Below are 18381 nucleotides of genomic sequence, written 5' to 3'. Positions count from 1 at the left end.
CTATAATACATCATGATTTATTGATTATGATTTACTTTATCTGCAAAAGTACCCAGTGACTAACATCAAACAACAAAAAGGAATAAAAATAACAAGATTTACCTTTTAATTGTGGTGGAGTAGAAGTGTAAAGTAGCAGAAAAAAGAAATACTCAAGTAGAAAAGCTCAACATCTTACTTCATTGAGTAAATGGACTTAGTTCAGGTGAGATACGTTTCATCTATATCGAACATTTAGAATGGCAACTGAAAGTGCTTTACATGAGCATAAACATACAAAACAAAATAAACACCTCTAAGCTGGTGCTTGAATAACCACTGTCATAGAAATGCTGCAAACATTTATTTTCTTCACTTTTACTGGAGAACAAAACATTTACTACATAAGTCCTCAGGAATGCCCCAGGAGGACACATGTAGCGTTTTTCACTAAAGTGGTCCATTAAGCCGTTATTAAGCATCGAGTCCATCCTCCCCCTCTCTCTCTCCCCCCCCCCCCCCCCCCCCCCCCAGCTGTGAGAAGGCGTGTCCCAGGAAATGCCAGGCACGGTGCCCCTGCCAGAATGGAGGCATCTGTAAAGGCAAAGGGATCTGCGATTGCCCTCCTGGATGGACGGTATGTTTTCAAGTTAAAGCGTTGCACAGACACTGACCTCCATGTTATCTGTGGAGGTTGCCAGATTTTTAATTAGCCTGACTTTCAAGCGTTCTCCAAACTTTGAACGAACAAACAGTCTCTGACTTGTTGTCCAAAGACAACCGGTCATCTCTGGAGACGTGCAGATGCAAGGTTTTCCCCTAATGTAACATTTGGAAGACATGCACGAGGGCAGAAGAGGTTGTGATCTCATCAGGGAGCAAACTAACCACTTATTTTCTGAGTAACTGCGAAAGTTGCCATGTTTGTGTCTCCTTCCAGTTCTTGCAGTGATGCATCTGCGTTCACTTGGCATTTCTTTCGGCCTCAATGTTTTTTTTTCCTCGTTACTCTGCAGGGTGCAGTTTGCACGGTGCGATGTTCAGAGGGAAGGTTTGGACAAAACTGTGCTGACGAGTGTGTCTGCCACAACCGGGGCAAATGTGACCCCGAAACTGGACAGTGCCAGTGTGCTAAAGGTTTCACCGGTACTAGGTGTGTATATGTTTGACTGTTTTTGTGCCTGTGGCCTTCCTAAAAGTCCATTCATGCCAAGGGACAGCTCCCTTCTCCACTCTAAGAGAAGAACCCAAACATATAACCGTTTTCTCTCTGGAGAAATCGTGATTCGGTATTTTGTTGTCCCCCTACATTTGATGTCCTTTGGTATTAAAGCACCACAGCCCAGCTGGGTTGGATAATACGAGCATTCTGTGTGCAGTAAAGTGATTCCATGATTTCTAGTCACTGAACTGAAATTTAAACGATTCAACATTTTTTCATTCATGTGCAAATCTCGCCCAGCTCTTCCGTGTGCCTGTCCAACGTTCTGTGTTGCTGCCCTCAGGTGTAACGAGGAGTGTGCTGCAGGCACGTATGGTCAGGACTGTAAAGGTGTGTGTGACTGCGCGAACGGCGCACGCTGCTACAACATCGACGGAGGCTGCCTATGCGAGCCGGGCTTCAGCGGCCCACACTGCAGGGACAGAATGTGTGCACCGGGCAAATACGGCATGCACTGTGAACGCAAGTGTCTCTGCCAGGACAAGCAGACGCTCAGGTGAGTTGATGGCTTCAGCAAAAACTGGTTTAAGCGACAAACATTTCTCTGTGGCAGAAATTGTCTAATTATGGTTGAGCAAAATCTCAGTGAGCAGAGCCTAGGACGCACAATTTTAGGTAAGTTAGCCAGCTACTGGATTGCCCCACATGCTAACTTAGCTCATCCACTCATCAGACACCAGTCCTTGTTGGTTAACACAGTGAATGGGCTTACATGAAAGTGGGAAGGGTTTACTCAAGGTATTTTACAAAATCAAGACTTATCTCTTGTAAATACTTCCAATAAAGCAAACATCTTACCTTTGCAAGGCTTGTCGTCATGGTTTCAAGTCCTCAACACCTCTTGCTGGTAGGTCTGCCGAGCTCGCCGCTGCCACCTGTGTTCGTAAAACAACCGCGAGTTTGTGTGCACAACACTCGTCCAGCAACATCTTATTCCTGATCCTCTGTATTTCAACCGCAAAATTTATGACCACAGCAATTAGTGCCAAAAAAAACCCCCTTCTTGTCCAACGCTCGTTCAGGCAACTCCTTTTCAAAAGTCAAACGCACCACAGGTGTTTTCATTCCACGCCATTAGACCTCTTCTGAGGACTGTGTGGGCGTGTGCAGTCTGTGCTCGATGCACATCTCTCTCTCTCTCCTGTTGCATCTGTGGTGGAGGTGGGGCAACTAATCGCCTAATCAACCACAATAATTAAAAACACCTGTGTGGGTGAGCACGGTTGCTAATGAGTCGAGCTGAACGGTCCTCAAGTTCATTGCCGCCACCAGCTGAGATGTTTTTCAAGCAATAGGATTGTTTCTGATTTCAGAGCGGCTCTGCTTGTCAAAAATGACTGTATCAATTTAAAAAAATATGGACAGAAGTGACTACCCACATCCTAATGATAAAAATTTAATTTAGGAGTGGAGCTCCTCATTGTTTTATTTTGCAGAGTCAGCACTTTCTCACTGCCCCTGTGTAGTTCTGTAGCGATTCTCATCACATTTACCTTTATTTTAATTGTCCAGCTGCCACCCGATGAAAGGAGAGTGCACATGCCAGCCAGGGTGGGCCGGACTGTTCTGCAACGAGACCTGCGCTCACGGTTTCTACGGTCACGGTTGCCTGGCGCCGTGTCTGTGTGTGAACGGAGGGGTGTGCGACAGCGCCACGGGACGGTGCCGGTGTGCCCCCGGTTATACGGTGAGTGGTGGAGTTTAGCATTATTTAGTTTGGATTCAATGAAGAAATTTATAAGTGAAGACAATGAATAATTTGACATTTTCTGTGCTCAGATCTGATTCCCTATTTTATTGTATATTTGTCTCATCTGTCATATGTGGTCTAGGTTTATCATCAAAGTTAATATTTTTAATTTTTGCAGGGGATTCACTGTGAGAGTCTTTGTAAAAGTGGCACCTACGGCAAGAACTGCTCCCTGGAGTGCTCCTGTGAAAACTTCGTCGACTGCTCGCCTGTTGATGGGACTTGCTTCTGCAAAGAGGGTAAGACAAATATTCACACAGACAGGACACTGTGAAAGAGGAACTGTTTGACTGCCTGACAGGTCAACGCTTCACTTCTTGACAGACTGGAGCAAAATTGGTGAAATAACATTCTGTCAAACGTGGCTGACGGTCCTTTGGTGTGTCTGCAGGCTGGCGTGGGCCGGACTGTTCCACCCCCTGCTCTGAGGGAACCTGGGGCCCAGGATGCAACGCCACCTGCCACTGCGCCAACGGGGCAAAATGTAGCCCTGCAGATGGATCCTGCGCCTGCACAGCCAGCTGGCAGGGGGCGCGCTGTGACCAGTCGTGCCCGGTAAACGTCTGAATATGAGGCTTTATAGCTTTGCCTATTTGTTTATGAAGTGGTACGGAGGAGAGCATCAGATCATCTCAAACTAGAACAAAATAAAGTGTTTTTCATGCAACAATTGCTTTAATCCAAGATATCGATTTTCTTTAAGGAGACAATGAAAGCAATTTTGAATACAGATACAAAAAATATATATATTTTAAGAAACCTAGAAATTGTACTATTCACATCACTCTGCAGTAGATTATTCTACCAGTTTTTTTTTAATGAAAGGTGGGTAAACTCTAACCTCCAGCCAGAGCTGACAGCCACCAATACTGACAATTATCCGTTTTATTTCATATAATTTGCATTACTTTGATGTTAACTCGAGGAAGAATTTGGATAAAAAAAGAATAAACTGCAAATAAAAAGGTAAGATAAGATAGAACTTTGTTAATACCGGAAGACATTTTTGTGCCAAAGATGCTCGTTATATGTAGAAAATATATATACTTCATATAAAATACACATGCATTCTAAATAATATAGAATACAATTAATTTACATAGCATAGGGTGCACCGTTTTAATGAAAAGATCAGCTTTAAACTCAGTTAAACTGATTATCCCTTCATCTCCCAAAGCAACAGAACATGTCCTGGACTAAAGCCACAGCGTTGCATGAAAACTCAAGTCACATAACACCGCTAACTGTGGAAGATAAGTAAAATGTACTGTACGTTTGTTGTATGTCGAGCTGAGTGGACAAATGCGCTGCTGTCTTTGATACACAAATCACAAGGGTGATAATCATACAGAACATGTCGGGTTGTGATTGGACAGTCTTCAGAAATGCTGTCCATCTTTTCATCCCTTACCTCACCCTCTGTATGTTTTAATCTGTGATTTGGACGCGTGCCCCTCGTGTCTCCGCCATGCCAACCCACCAGGCTGTCTGTACAACCACACATTGCCAGTGTAGTATTTTGTCTGACTCTGACTGAGCTGGCCCAATGTTGACGAGATTCCCCTGACAATTCTGTGCCCGTTGGCATTTGCTGACATGTGCAGATGGAGACGTTTGGGCCAGGCTGCCTGAAGAGGTGTGATTGTGTTCATGCCGACGGCTGCCAGGCTGCCAGCGGGGAGTGCCACTGTCTGCCAGGATGGTGGGGTAAGTGATGACGTCCTCCTGGCGTCGCTGCCAGCTCGGCTTTGGTACCAACAGAACTGACGGCGCCACAGGTTTTAAACCACTCGGTCTCTCTTTGATCCGGATTGTACTGTTCTCTGACTTAAAGGACCACCGTTGACTTCAAATCACCTAAAATTCACATTGTGACAAACGTTTTTTACCCTGCACCAGAGCTTTTCTACTTTCCCTGCTGCTATTAGTTTCATTTTAAAAGCTGTATAAGATGGGCAATACATGACAGAGTTTATGTTTATGCGTTTTCATTTTAACGCCATTATCACATTCAGTGTTGGAGGAAGTATTCAGATCTTTTACTTAAACAGTAAGTGGAAATACTGCAATGTAAAAACACAAATAAAAGCCCTTCATCCAAAATTGTGTGCAGAAGTACAATCAGCAAAAAGTACTTTATTAAAAGTACTCATCCATTAATAAATGAGCCCCGAGTGTTGTTTTATTATATATTGTATTACTGTTCCTGATGTATTGTGTATAAGTATCATTGTACTGATGTAGTTTGACATTCTGGGTCGAATTTTGACGATTTTAAATACTGCTGGATATTTATTGTAACAATACATCATATTTACAAAAATGTTCTGTACAGTACTTGCAGTTAATATTCTTCGTTACTTCCAACCACTGATCACATTGTAATACAGCGCAGCAAGGATTGTGGATGTTAAACACTAAAGATGTGATAGTCTGCTCCCAAACAATGAGAGCAAGAAACTACAAATAACATCATCCCTTTCACTCCTTCTCTATTTGCTTATCATTTGACGTTATACATGAATATAGTAGTCTTAGATGTTGGTGGTTCATTAAACACAGCAACAAGGAAATCCTTTAAAACGGTCTTTGATAGCAACTGCCTTGTGATTATGAATAAACTCAGATCAAAGGGACGATTTGCTCAGTTGTAGATGATTTATCTGAACAAGGTTTAAAATCTATGCAAGCTGATTTTCATGCAGTTCTAAAATGATTTAAAACCAATGTCTTTGTTCATGGAAGGAAATCAAATACGCTACACATCAGTCAGTATAGTAGTAAATGGACTAAAACGTGCACAGATTATTGCATCAACACTTTAAACTCTGAGAGGAACCATTGTTCACGTTGACTATTTTTCCATTTGATCGTTGAATACATTGTACCTGTTATATTTGCTTACTTCTACTGAAGTACATTTATGAGTGCATGACTTTTACTTGGATGGAGTATATCTCCATTGTGGTCTTGCCAATTTTCATCCACCCTCCTCATTTCCTCCCTCCAGGTTCTCGCTGTAGCGAGCCATGTTCAGAGGGCCTGTGGGGGCGCCGCTGTAACCAGACCTGTTTCAAGCATTGCCCCAACAGCGACACGTGCTTGAGGGAAAACGGAGCGTGTGTGTGTCGCCCAGGCTACTGGGGAGTCGCCTGTCACACCAGTGAGTGTTGTCGTCAGCCAAACAGCAGAAAACCGATCAGATCAAACCCAGAAGTGTACCGGACTGACATCTGCTCGCTCTTTATCCGCTTGTCTCCCAGAATGCAGAGCGGGTATGTATGGGGACCAGTGCAGTATGTCATGCCCATCCTGTGACCAGTCGTACCGCTGCCACCATGTGACCGGAGAGTGTGACTGCCTCCCTGGACACACTGGACCCAACTGTGATCAAGGTTGGCGTTGACATCATAAATCACACACCAATCATCTCAGATGTTGCAGAAACACTCTACGTTCAATCCCGATTCAATCCGCTACGGATGATTCTTCACATGCCATCGTGTGTGTCTTGCAGTTTGTCCAGCTGGCTACTACGGCAAACAGTGCTCTCAAGTGTGTGTTAACTGTGCCAACAACTCCACATGCGACCACCGGGACGGTCACTGTGAATGTTTGCCTGGCTGGACCGCTACTGACTGCTCCATACGTGAGTGCAACGTCTAGAGAAGTGCATATTCTGGAGGAAACGTCTTAAAGACGAACATGAAAAGTGACTGCTGATGGAGGATATGTTGATGTGTTTGAAATAGCTTGCAAAGACATTCAATTTATTATCCGACATGAAAAAGAAAAACAGCAAACCCTCACATTGGACAAGGTGACATCAGAGAGTGTGTGGTAATTTTGCTTGAGAAATGGCTGAAACAATTAATCGATTGTTAAGATTGTTGTAGATTAATGTTCTGTTGATTGACTAATAAATAAATCAGCTCCATCAGTGTAAGTTGTAATGGATGTGATTCGTACCTTGTGTTTTCCAGCCTGTAGTCCGGGACGTTTTGGTCCATTCTGCACTCAGACCTGCTCCTGTCCGACCAACCTCATCTGTGACCGATATACTGGAGACTGTGTGTGTGAAGGAGAAGACTGTAAACGAGGTATAGATCCAAACATGTTTTCAATCTTTTTTTCTTGAGAAGTAGTGGATTAAAGTTGTCACTGGCTTGATATTCCATTTGTAAATGGAGTGGCTTCTATGGCTGTCATTTTAACTGTCAATTTAATACTGATAGTAAAAGGCAAATAGACTTGCACTTGTATAGCGCCTTTCTATGTGGCACGAGAGAACCAGAACCAGGCCTGCACGGGACAGACTGTCAGACCCTGCTGCAGTAAAATGAAAGGTTCTCTTGAGCTCTTGAGGGACTCTGTGCTTGGAAACACTACCACTTTTGTCCACAGGGTCCGCCAAAATCAACACAAAATGAAAATCCCTTACAGTAGCTTTAACGAACTGTACTTTATTTCTCTTTCCACCTCCTGTTTGACAGACTCGTTTGTGAAGTCAGGGAGCATGATGGTCCCCCTTCCTCCTGGTGAGAGGGAGTCGTGGGGAGCCATCGGCGGCATCGTCGTGCTCGTCATCTTGGTGGTCCTGCTGCTGGCTCTGCTGCTGCTCTACCGCCGCCGGCAGAAGGACAAACAGAACAACACGCCGACCGTGTCCTTCTCCACCAGCCGCACAGTCAACTCTGAATACGCCGTTCCAGGTAGGTCAATATTCATATGCTGTATATGGTGGTGGATCAAGTACGACTCAGAAGTTTTACTTACCAATACAATGTTAAAATACATAATTAAGTCAGATATTTAGCTATTTTTTAATTAAATAGTCATTATATTTAGATGTTTAGATGCTCTGGGTCTGAATGTGGTTCTAGTAGTGTGTATGTGTCTTTGTAATCATGATGCATTTTATTGCCCTTGAGGTCATTTAATTGCAGCAGACGTGATTCCATGTGTTTGTTTTGGCCTACAGATGTTCCTCACAGTTACCACCACTACTACTCCAACCCCAGCTACCACACACTGAGCCAGAACAGGCCTCCGCTGCCACACCTCCCCAACAACCACGACCGCACCATCAAGGTGAATGCCACCTCTGCCACACCACCTCGGTGATATCATACTTCAGGCCGGTTTTTCCGGCACTGATATGTAATTTATCCAGTCGACAACAGCTGGCCGTGTTTTCAGTAAATTGTTGACCCAGTAAGTCACAGCTCTTTAGTTTATTGTATATATATAGCTCTCTTTTTTTTGCCTTTCTGATTGGTGTACTGTTCTGTCTGTCTTACAGAACACCAATAACCAGCTGTTCTGCAGTGTGAAAAACATGGAGCGGGAGAGGCGGGGCCTGTTCGGGGTTGAGAGCAACGCCACTCTACCTGCAGACTGGAAGCACCACGAGCCTCGCAAAGACGCAGGTCCGCCTGGGTGACTCTCTCCGCTGTGTGATTCACATTCAGGACCAGCAGTTAGAGGAGACCCTTGTGCAGATAGACCTGCAGCAATACAAATGAAATGAGTGGATTAACATTTTAAAAATAAGGATTTGGTTTCCGGACAGCCACATCAAAAATAATCTGTAAAACCTGCAACTTGCTAGAAATGATTTATTATTTCATAAGTTTTATCACACTGAATTTCTTTATATTTAACAAAGAAGTAATCACTCTTAAAGACATTGACCACCAGCAGTAATTATCAGCTGTCAATGTGACAATACCTGTGTTGATAAAGGCTTTTAAAACCGAGTGTCCGTTCAGGGAAGAGACGCGCAGTGACAGCTGAGGAGAAAAGTTCTCTTTTATACACCAAAGTTTATCGTCTATTTCCTTTTGGACAGAAAATCATTCTTGTCAACAATGCACATTTAATGTGAGACTATAAAAACAATAAGGCCTTAACAGTGGTAGTTTCATTGCCAGCATGCACTCACCTGGTATTGATTTTGCAGGTTTCCAAAGGGGATCATCTGCCTTTGATTAGTTTGCCATAAATAAGATCAAGATGCCAGAATTGTCATTTATTGCTTACAGGAGCTTTTGGAATTGATCGGAGCTACAGCTACAGTGCCAGCCTCGGAAAATATTACAACAAAGGTAGTTTATTACCCTATTTTCACCCTTTTTGCTCTTCTATTACCTACTACAGAGAATTAGCAAAACATGCATCAGCAGGAGGATGCTACATAAAACTGTAGGTGCAATTATGAAAAGATTACATATTTGTCTTAGTCGTAAAGTGTACAGATTATAGACTGACCGTGGTCCTGCTGCTGTGCCACATGTTCCTGACTGTCACATGACTTTGCTTCCTGTGTGGTGGCAGAGCTGAAGGAAGCGGTGGCGGTGAGCAGCAGCTCTCTGAACAGCGAGAATCCTTACGCCACCATCAAAGACCTGCCGGGTTTGCCCTTCTGCCCCCCAGAGAGCAGCTACATGGAGATGAAGTGCACCGTGCCCAGAGAGCGAGCGTACACCGAGATCAGCCCGCCACCCTTCAACACGGCCACCGTACGCCGAGGTGAGCGACACTTTAGACCTCCTTCAGATATGTACCGATGAGTTCCACCTCTCCACAATAGCAGCTGGTTGACATTCATGTTTTTAGTCTTCTTAAATAGTGTGATGATGATGTTCCTACATCATTAGTATCACAAGGGGAAAAGATCAGGTTGTTAGGAAGAGTCAGAGTCACATATCAGTACATTCCTGTGAGCCAATCACATGTAGGACCTCAATAAAGACTCAACTTATTCAAGTATGATGTAAGAATTTAAAGGAGATGCCAGGAAGTGGAACGAGACAAAAGTCAACATATCTTACTGATTTACTAAAATATGATACATTCAAAATTCTAACTAAATTGATAGCACTGCTGTAAGTCTACAACTAACAATTGTTTTTTGAATGATCCACTGATTCTTTTTCTCGATTAATCACTCGGTTGTCCATAACAATTTGAATCCTGTCTGACCAAGAGTCCAAAACGAACAAAAAGATAATTAATAAATCACATATAGGATTTTTTTTAAAACAGCAAATCCTTGCAATATTGAAGATGTCATGAGTGAGTGTAGTTGCTGACTGTCTTTCTGTTGATGGACTTATCAATCAATAGACTTATTGTTTCAGCTCTGAACCCTGTCGGCTCAATCAGGGCAATCCTTCTGCACAGCATGACACTCATTCAAAAATGCGTCATCCTTCCATCCTCAATCAACAATCAAAATCCAGAGTGGAGACTGAAAATAATGTGAAAAACTCATTACGTTTCTTCGATCAGTCAAACGTTGGAGCGTATTTGTGCTCTGACAGATGGGGAGGATGGGCTTCCTGAAGGCAGAAGGCTGATAAATGAGCAACTGTTTACAGGGAAGAGGAAGAGCGGGAGAGAGGGTGTTCTTCTGTTACTCCAGACACCAGTAATACATCAACATGAAGCCAGACTTTATGGTGGGAAACATGTGAGAAACAAATGCTTAGATTCATGGAAATATTGGCTTGATATGAGTCTTTCTCTGCAGTAGAATATCACCATTTTGGATCCTGGTGGCCAATTTGGGGGAGGAAAAGTGGGAGAAAATAGCTCTCCCTCTCCTCCGTCAATAACTGGTATTTACACTCACTCAAGCAGAAGATTAAGGTTTATGATAGAAAAACTTATATATTAAAACAGCTTTACCTGTGTAATTATTTAAGGGTAAAACACGTTTCTAATAATAAACTCTAAACTTTAAAACGTGGTTCTAACCACTGTACAACCTGATTCAACTGCACGTAATGCTGAGTCATTTGGTGACACTATTAAGCATTTAGCATGATATAAAAAATAAATGGTTCATTACACACTATAATTAGCATGTTTTTAAGTGTTTCATTGTGTAAATATGTTCACATTTTATATTATTACAACTGTGTTTTACCATATTGTCATTTGTTTATCTGACAATTTATTCATATGTAAGCATGAAAAGATTTATATTTAATTACATTCATGATATCATTTGTGTGTCCAGCAGACAAGTATTACTTGTTTTTATAAGAGGAAGGATGATATTAGTTTTAAGATGCAGAACAAAGGTTAAAACATACTCTGTATCGGTTCATTTTCTCCACACTTTGCACCACTTTTTACTAGATGATACAATTATATTGTAAACATAATATTCAACCTTTTGTTAGAAAGCTTGAGTCAGGACTGATTTAGACCACTATGAGTAAATCTCAAAACCAACCAGTCCAGTCTGGGTCAATATCGGATGAGAAGCATTAAAATAGATTTTTCAGCATTTCACTCTGCAACATTAAACTAACCACTCTCAGTAATATTAGTATTACTAGTACTAAAGTACTCAGGTGTAGTCTATTTGCAGTAATAGGAAGAAAAATACTGTTGAAACATGACACTGTGATCATTTCAGACAATTAAAGTCAACATTTTCTCTCAGGCTAAAACCAAAATATCAAAGAGATGATCAGCAGCAGACATGGTATTTAAAACAATAAAGGTAATGGATTGAGAGGTTATAAAGAGCCCCTCATATAGTGTTCTTCATCTTCCTCCCCCTCACAGAGCGTCAGAGTTCCCTCGGTCATGCTCCATACGAGGACCCCCAGAGCCACTACGACCTCCCCGTGAACAGTCACATCCCGGGACACTACGACCTGCCGCCCGTCCGCCGCGCCCCCTCCCCCAGGAGAACACCCCAGTGACAGTCACAGCAGCGGCGCAAGCCTCCCCCCTCCTCACTTTGGGGATGATTTCAGGCCTGTGCAAACTTTTTGGCTCTTGTCTGACAATCAGAGCTGCAGACCACCCACAGACCAGCGCCGAGGCGTCTGTCCCACTGAGGAACTATTGTTTACTGTGGATGCCCCCACCCGCCCCCACCCTGCTGTCAACTCAACACTGCCCCTGTGTGGGCTAAAGTGGTACTTGCTTCACCGTGACAGACTTGCCATCCAGACTGAGGAGCCAGCGGGCTGCGGTTAGGACCGTGGCGACGCCAGCGGGGCTTCAGCTGCATTCACATCCCGTGGGGGACAAAAAACACGGCAGAAGACTTCACGCTTAAAAGCAGCAACTGGGGAGAAACTCAGCTAAACATGCTGCGATTGAAGTTCTACATTTAGCCTGCAACTTATCAGCTGGTGTGCCTGTTCAAAAGACCCATTTTGTCTGTTTTGGGTTTTTTTTATGTAGATATTTTACATTTTCTAAATCCTTTTTTTAAAACTTTCTAAACCTAACAAAGGAAAGAGAGACAAAGGTCATGGGACCTTTTTAGAGATGTCCTCCAACACGTGTTTGTTTTGTACAGCAAAAATCCTGCCAGTCTTTGTCTGAAGACACCATAAAAAAAAAGTGTTTGTTATTTCTGATATTCAGGCTTTATTAATCTGGAGAAACCAGGTTGTTTCACCAAAGTGCCAGAGATGAAAAGTATATTTTATGATTCATATCACTTCATGTCTCCTCCAACAATGATGTCCCCCGTTTGTTTGAACAAATGTGGCTCAGTTATTGCTGCTGTCATATGAAAACATTGTAAATATAGAAATGAATATATTAGCTTCACAGTAATGTTAAAGAACAGCGTTATTTCAGATGTTTAAGGGGTTTGTGACCAAAGATCGCACCAATAGATACATAATTATGTTGTGAATATTAAACCATCAATTGTGGGATTACAAGCCAAATGAAAGCAGCATTATGAATGTCAAAGCAGTGTCCTACAGCAACTCTTGTCTTTGTGGTATTTAAAGGGCCGGTTCGCCCAAAATACAAAAACATTGTTACTCAAGTACTCAGACCGTAATCATTTTAAATTGCTATTTTGTCAACCAAAGTCTTGTGTTGTCTCTAAATAATTTTAGAAAAGCTATAATGCATTTTGTTTATCAACAAATGAAGTCAATTAAATAACAGAAACCCTGTGTACCAGAAAGAATGTTTTAAATATGAGAGCTTATAGCGCTTCAGCTTTCTTTTATGTATGAACATATATTTTTGAATGTAACCATGGGAACATGTGTATAATGTAAATAAAAATGGCTGCACTTTTCATCCGAGGTTTTGAATGACAATGAGAAAATAACTACAAGTCAGTCACTGGAAAAAAAGAATTTTACTCAGTATTATTTTAGAAAAGCAAAAAACAAATATATACATTACATAGACTTAATGGCTTTTTCATAATGTTAACAGCATCAATGTGAGACACAATCCTACATCAAGCAAATTACAACTACACGTAATCCCTCCAACATTTCTAATCCTCAAGTCCTTCAAAAGATTCCTGAGGCCTCAATCAAGACTTTGAGAGGGAGGGTTCACGGTTCCACAAGTCAGTCACATCTGTGATTTCAATCAGTCGGTTCTTCATGAACTTGAACTAGCTTTGCATATAAATGTTAAAGAGCCGTCTGTTTCTTAAGAAAGCACAAACAAGTCGTTTTGTACATGAAGAAGTTTCTTTCTGCTTTATAACGTGTCAGACAGGCCTCTGAAAAACGCTGACCACACCCTTTAAATGATCCGTTTCGCGTATTGACGATTCAGTTATTAGTTGCATATATTTCACAATTACATACAGTAATCATGTCTCATATTTACACTCTGAGATAAATACTAAATCTCTTTCAATTATAAATCTATCTTTGGAGCTGGTCATTACTTTAACGAACAATTGTTACTTTTTAAGTCACTTTGGGGATCATAGTCAAAATCAGACCTCTACTGAAGGCAAAAATAAAAGAATCTAATGTGCCACAAATACCATCATATAAGTACAATACAAAAAAACAAACAAAAAACATGAAAAGCTATCAAGTATTTTCTGTAAATGCTTTGCGTGTCACTGGAGTATAAATGGCCTAAGCTGCCAGACTACAGTACAAATCTACCTGCTGTGCATACTTGGCGAGGCCCTCAATAAAAGCAGTGCATGAAGCCAAAGTCACAAAAATATAGAAACCCCACAATCCCACTCTGATCATGCCTGGAGATTTGCAAAGTCAGTGAGCTTAAGAGGAAAGGAAAAGGAGGCCCTTATGACCAGTATCCAGGACCAACACAAATCGGACAGCTGACAGTCACACGACCGAGCTACGAGCCAGAAGAACAGTGATTGTTGTTTTCTGTCTCTAAAGGCACAGTTTGTTTTTTAGTCTGTGAAAAAGCTTGTTAAAATGTTTCCAAAAAACTGTTGCACTCTGTAAACAGCAGCAGCTCCCTGTTGAAACAATGTTCATTTGCGTTTATATCTTTTGTAGCATTTGACTTATCCAGTAAACTATAGTTATTTCCATACACGTTCATAACCAAATACATCTCTGGAGCAGAGCTGTGAATTACAGAAAAAAATATATCCGTCTATATAGTCTGTGTGTGCGCCATAGCAGCCCAAACATATGATCGAAATGCACATAAAAAACAATGTACGACGACATGTTTGTCTGAGGCTAAAGGTGGAAAAAAACAATCTGCTTCACACCCTGAGCTTCAAGAACTTTGGTTCTCTTTTACAACATAGGTTATCAAAACAAAAACTAACTTTTATGCATTTTCCCTGCAGCTTATAGCTAAACATTCCAAAAAACAACGATAATTAGATTGTAAACATCAACAGCATCTTAAATATAGATTTGATAAATTTGATGGATGATGAACATGATGACCAAACGCCACGGGATTCATTATCCTGCCTGTACGGCTGTGGAGACGTATCCCTGACAGGGTTCACGAGCTGTGCGTGTTGAGCGTCGACAGCGCGGCCATTAAATGTGAAACCTCGGCTCGGATCGAAGCACAAGTCAATGGAGCTGTGTGTGTGTGTGTGTGTGTGTGTGTGTGTGTGTGTGTGTGTGTGTGTGTGAGAGCGAGAGAGAGTGCAAGAAGAGCAGGACAAGCATGAGCACAGCACACATGCAATAACATAACTTGAATATAAAACTTGAAAAAAAGATGAATATGAAAATCCCATACCCTTTACCCAAAAAACCTCGAAGCAATTCTAATCTGCAGATTAATAATCTGAATACAAAAAAATATCATATAAAAAAAAATAAAGACAAACAACCCAAGAGAGGAATTATTCTCCTTTGTAGGCTGCAGGAGGTGTAGGTTCGGGTGAGGTGAGGTCTGGTTTACATGACGGAGCAGTTCTCCGGCTTGGCACGGCCCTGAAGGAGGAAGTGACACATTGCAGCGTTAAATGTGGAGAAAACAGGAAAAAGGAGGAATATGAACAAATAAACTAGGTTAAAGATGAAAAGATGTATTTTGGAGCAGCTGTTCTATTTCATTTGTAATGGTATAACTTTTACCTCAATACAATGGACTGAGCAGTGGTTGTGTCAGGAAAAACAGATTTCATTTCAAAGCAATCAAGAGATCTTCTGTACGTCCTTTTGCACAGTTTGTTTGTCCTTCTAGCATTTAGAAATCAAATCAACGCAGATGATGAAGGACGGAAAATGAAACATCAGATGGTGACTTCAAAGCCCATCAAAGCAAATAGGGAGGCGCCAAAGTGTACTGCAAGAATGATGGATATCATCCAAGAGTGCAAACAAAATGTCTGCGAGAGAGCCCTTAGACACTTTACGGTTGTCAGGTGTGTAGTGGAGTTCAAACTTCAAAGATGGGTGTGGTGCGAGCAAGGGCGTAGGAAGTAAGGAGGTAGGAAGCGGTCATTTAAAAACATACTTTTCTCTTAAAATAAAGAACAGTGCTGTTGTGCTCCATGCGGTGTAATTAGCGTTGATGTTGTAACACATAACTGAACAGTACCTGTCTGGGCTCGTTGGTCCCCGTGAAAAAGGATTGTCCCACCATGCCCTCGGGTAGACCCCCACCACCACCTGAGCGGTCCGACATCTGCCCGCAGGAGTCGCAGATCACCGTGCGGCTCCGGAGGTTGTACTCGTTGTCTCCGCCACTTGTGCTGTGAGCTCCCTGAGGGGGGGGCGATACACAACAGGGTAGTGTGTCGCCGCTGCTTACCTGGGAAATGCAACAGGAGTAACCTTAAGAGAAGTGGTGCTTACCATGTCATCGTCTTCGTCATCATGGAACAGCGTGCGCGTCACATTCCTCATGGCCATTTCCTGATGGTTCATAAAGGGACACACCGATTCAGTAATTGCAGTTAAAAAGGAACAGAAATAAGAGGCAAGCTAAAACAAATACAGGTGAAGCCAGACCTCTCCGTTGGCGCTGATGAGGGAGGTCTGCAGGAGGTCGCCGGTTCCCCAAGAGCTCTGGTTCTTCCACACCAGGTCAGAGGGAGGGCTGTGGGTTCCACCGCCGGAAGAAGCCCAGATCTGCAAAGGAGTGAGCAAACTTTTAATCATTTTAAAACTCATGACATACTGTGAAGTCAAGACATTTAAATAAACAGTAATTCTACTTTTGCTCCACAGCACTTCTAGTGGTCAAAAAAGAACAGTACCTTTATGTGGAGGGAGATAACAGTCAAATTAACAATGAGACGATCAAGAAACGGACAAATCTAGAAGAGTCGGTGTAACTTACAGTGACCGTTCCTCCCGCCTTCAGAGTGAACTTGTGGGGAAACTTGTAGAGGATGGGAGTGGTGCTGCCTACTTGTCTCTTCACCTGCCAGTTACCCAGAGACTGGTCCTGCATGACAGAAATAGGAAGAGAGAGAGATGAGGAAGGGAGAAAACATTTAAAAACAAAAGCTACATTTAGTCTGGCTTGTAAATGTTTTTAAAGACTAAAAATGACAGCTATCCTTCTTAGAATACATACTCCAGCATTAAAAGTAATGCCAGAAGGTTACTTTTAACCATACAGAGGATATTGTATTGTTATGAAAACCAGACAGTCGACATTACATCTTTTACATCCTGTGGAATCCCCTTAAACCAGGTTAAAGGGTTGAAAAGCCACCCGACAGACGGACTCACTAACCTCGTCAGCCTTGTTGCTGAGACGGATGAACTTGCCCTCTAGGTCGACCTCGTCCACCGTGATGCGGCCGCTGGCTGAGGCTTGCTGACTAATGCGGGTCTTGGTCACAGTGCCCCCCAACATGCTGGAGGTCTCGCTGTCGTTGTCATTGAGGCGGCGCTTCTTGGAGACGCTGGCCGTGCCGGAGGAGTTGCGGCTGCTGGAGGCGGTGCCGGTGGCGGTGGCAGAGGCGGTGCCGGTGCCGGCGCTGACGTGGAGCAGGCGGCTGGTGTGGCTGTGACCTGAGCCGGAGGAGTGGATGACGCGGCTGGTGTGGCCGTGGCCTGATCCGGAGGTCCTGGTCACTGTAACCTTGGAGGTAGGTGGAGGGATGGGTGACAGACTCAGCCTGAGGAAAGAGAGAAGAACAGATTCAGATGGCAGATTTAGACCAAAGCGAGTCTCACGGTCGGTAAAGTGCCTTTTGATATCTCTTCCTGCTCTGGCACTTGAACTCATACAGTAGCTACTGTAAGGCCATTCCTCGTTACTGTAGTCTGCCTGTGATTGCTTTCACTGAGCCTGTTCACGGTCAGTTTACTGGGATATTAAGTGACTGTATATTATGTCTGTATTTTTGTGCACTTATCCTGTTAAACAAATGGGTTTAATGCTGCTCAGGTGGGGCTGCAGTAGAGAGAAAGATGATTATTTATATTTTTAAACTGTTTGCTAAGCTGATCTGTGCCTGATTGGCAAAGTCCGTATTAAACGGTGACTTTACAGTTTGTTTTCTGACTGGTTAGTGTTCATCTGTTCCTGTAACAACCTGTAGACCTCCTGTTGCCTCACCTCGCCTCCTCTCCCTCCAGCAGCTTCCTGTACGCATTGATCTCCATGTCCAGGGCCAGTTTGATGTCCAGCAGCTCCTGGTACTCATCCAGCTGCTGCAGCAGCCGAGCTTGGATATCGGCCATCTCCCGCTCTTTATCCTCCAGCCGCCGCCGCATCAGGTCCCGCTCCCTGGACATAACCACCTCTAGCTCCCGCACCTTGGACTCGCTCGCTGCCAGCTGGTTGAAGAGAACACGCGTACAAAGGTTAGGCAATTAACACCAGTTCAGCAGTCTGTACACAACTCGTTACAGTATAAACACTGCGAGTCTGTTTGACCGGTAAATGAATCAATGATGCTCAGCAAGCGTGACCAGTAAAACCAGCAGACTGATAACAAACCACTGACATACTGCGAGTGAGTGAGTGAGTGAGTGAGCGAGTACCTGTTTCTGCAGCAGGCTGAGCTGGCTTGACATGCCATCCATTTGCATGCGGCTCTGCTGCAGCTCTTCATGAGCGGCTCCCACCAAGTGGCTGTTCCTGTCAGCTGAATTACGAGCGTTCTCCAGCTGACAGACGGAGAGAAGACGCAGTCTTTCAGCCACGGCTCAAACAAATGTTAACCTCGCGTCTAAATCTACATTTAACCAATCCTACGTATTTA

General features: G+C 43.1%; 2 protein-coding genes across 6 annotated transcripts in view; one reads left to right on the top strand and one right to left on the bottom strand.

Annotated features, from left to right (window-relative positions):
* The window catches only part of pear1 (platelet endothelial aggregation receptor 1), a 46030-nt gene extending 32482 nt beyond the window's left edge, over nucleotides 1-13548 (top strand). For 2 of the 3 annotated variants that reach the window (XM_079276266.1, XM_079276267.1), the window contains exons 7-23: nucleotides 514-616; nucleotides 996-1132; nucleotides 1485-1697; nucleotides 2714-2888; nucleotides 3070-3190; nucleotides 3343-3506; nucleotides 4556-4658; nucleotides 5962-6114; nucleotides 6215-6346; nucleotides 6469-6600; nucleotides 6935-7051; nucleotides 7445-7663; nucleotides 7933-8042; nucleotides 8254-8380; nucleotides 8996-9058; nucleotides 9288-9482; nucleotides 11535-13548. In XM_079276266.1, the coding sequence (XP_079132392.1) occupies nucleotides 514-616; nucleotides 996-1132; nucleotides 1485-1697; nucleotides 2714-2888; nucleotides 3070-3190; nucleotides 3343-3506; nucleotides 4556-4658; nucleotides 5962-6114; nucleotides 6215-6346; nucleotides 6469-6600; nucleotides 6935-7051; nucleotides 7445-7663; nucleotides 7933-8042; nucleotides 8254-8380; nucleotides 8996-9058; nucleotides 9288-9482; nucleotides 11535-11674 (2404 nt within the window). In that variant the 3' untranslated portion in view covers nucleotides 11675-13548. The remainder of the gene's footprint in view (nucleotides 1-513; nucleotides 617-995; nucleotides 1133-1484; nucleotides 1698-2713; nucleotides 2889-3069; nucleotides 3191-3342; nucleotides 3507-4555; nucleotides 4659-5961; nucleotides 6115-6214; nucleotides 6347-6468; nucleotides 6601-6934; nucleotides 7052-7444; nucleotides 7664-7932; nucleotides 8043-8253; nucleotides 8381-8995; nucleotides 9059-9287; nucleotides 9483-11534) is intronic. The other variant, XM_079276268.1, reaches the window with a different exon arrangement.
* Nucleotides 13071-18381, bottom strand: part of LOC306782812 (lamin-A-like) — a 30532-nt gene continuing 25221 nt past the window's right edge. For all 3 annotated transcript variants that reach the window (XM_079276271.1, XM_079276269.1, XM_079276270.1), the window contains exons 6-13: nucleotides 18161-18286; nucleotides 17733-17953; nucleotides 16902-17289; nucleotides 16500-16607; nucleotides 16169-16288; nucleotides 16013-16072; nucleotides 15756-15920; nucleotides 13071-15145 (exon numbers count right to left, since the gene is read on the bottom strand). In XM_079276271.1, the coding sequence (XP_079132397.1) occupies nucleotides 15110-15145; nucleotides 15756-15920; nucleotides 16013-16072; nucleotides 16169-16288; nucleotides 16500-16607; nucleotides 16902-17289; nucleotides 17733-17953; nucleotides 18161-18286 (1224 nt within the window). In that variant the 3' untranslated portion in view covers nucleotides 13071-15109. The remainder of the gene's footprint in view (nucleotides 15146-15755; nucleotides 15921-16012; nucleotides 16073-16168; nucleotides 16289-16499; nucleotides 16608-16901; nucleotides 17290-17732; nucleotides 17954-18160; nucleotides 18287-18381) is intronic.

The sequence above is a fragment of the Melanostigma gelatinosum genome (assembly GCF_949748355.1).
Source record: "Melanostigma gelatinosum genome assembly, chromosome: 9".
NCBI classification, from domain to species: domain Eukaryota; kingdom Metazoa; phylum Chordata; class Actinopteri; order Perciformes; family Zoarcidae; genus Melanostigma; species Melanostigma gelatinosum.
Note: the sequence above shows the minus strand (reverse complement) of the source record. Positions and strands in the feature narration are given on the sequence as shown.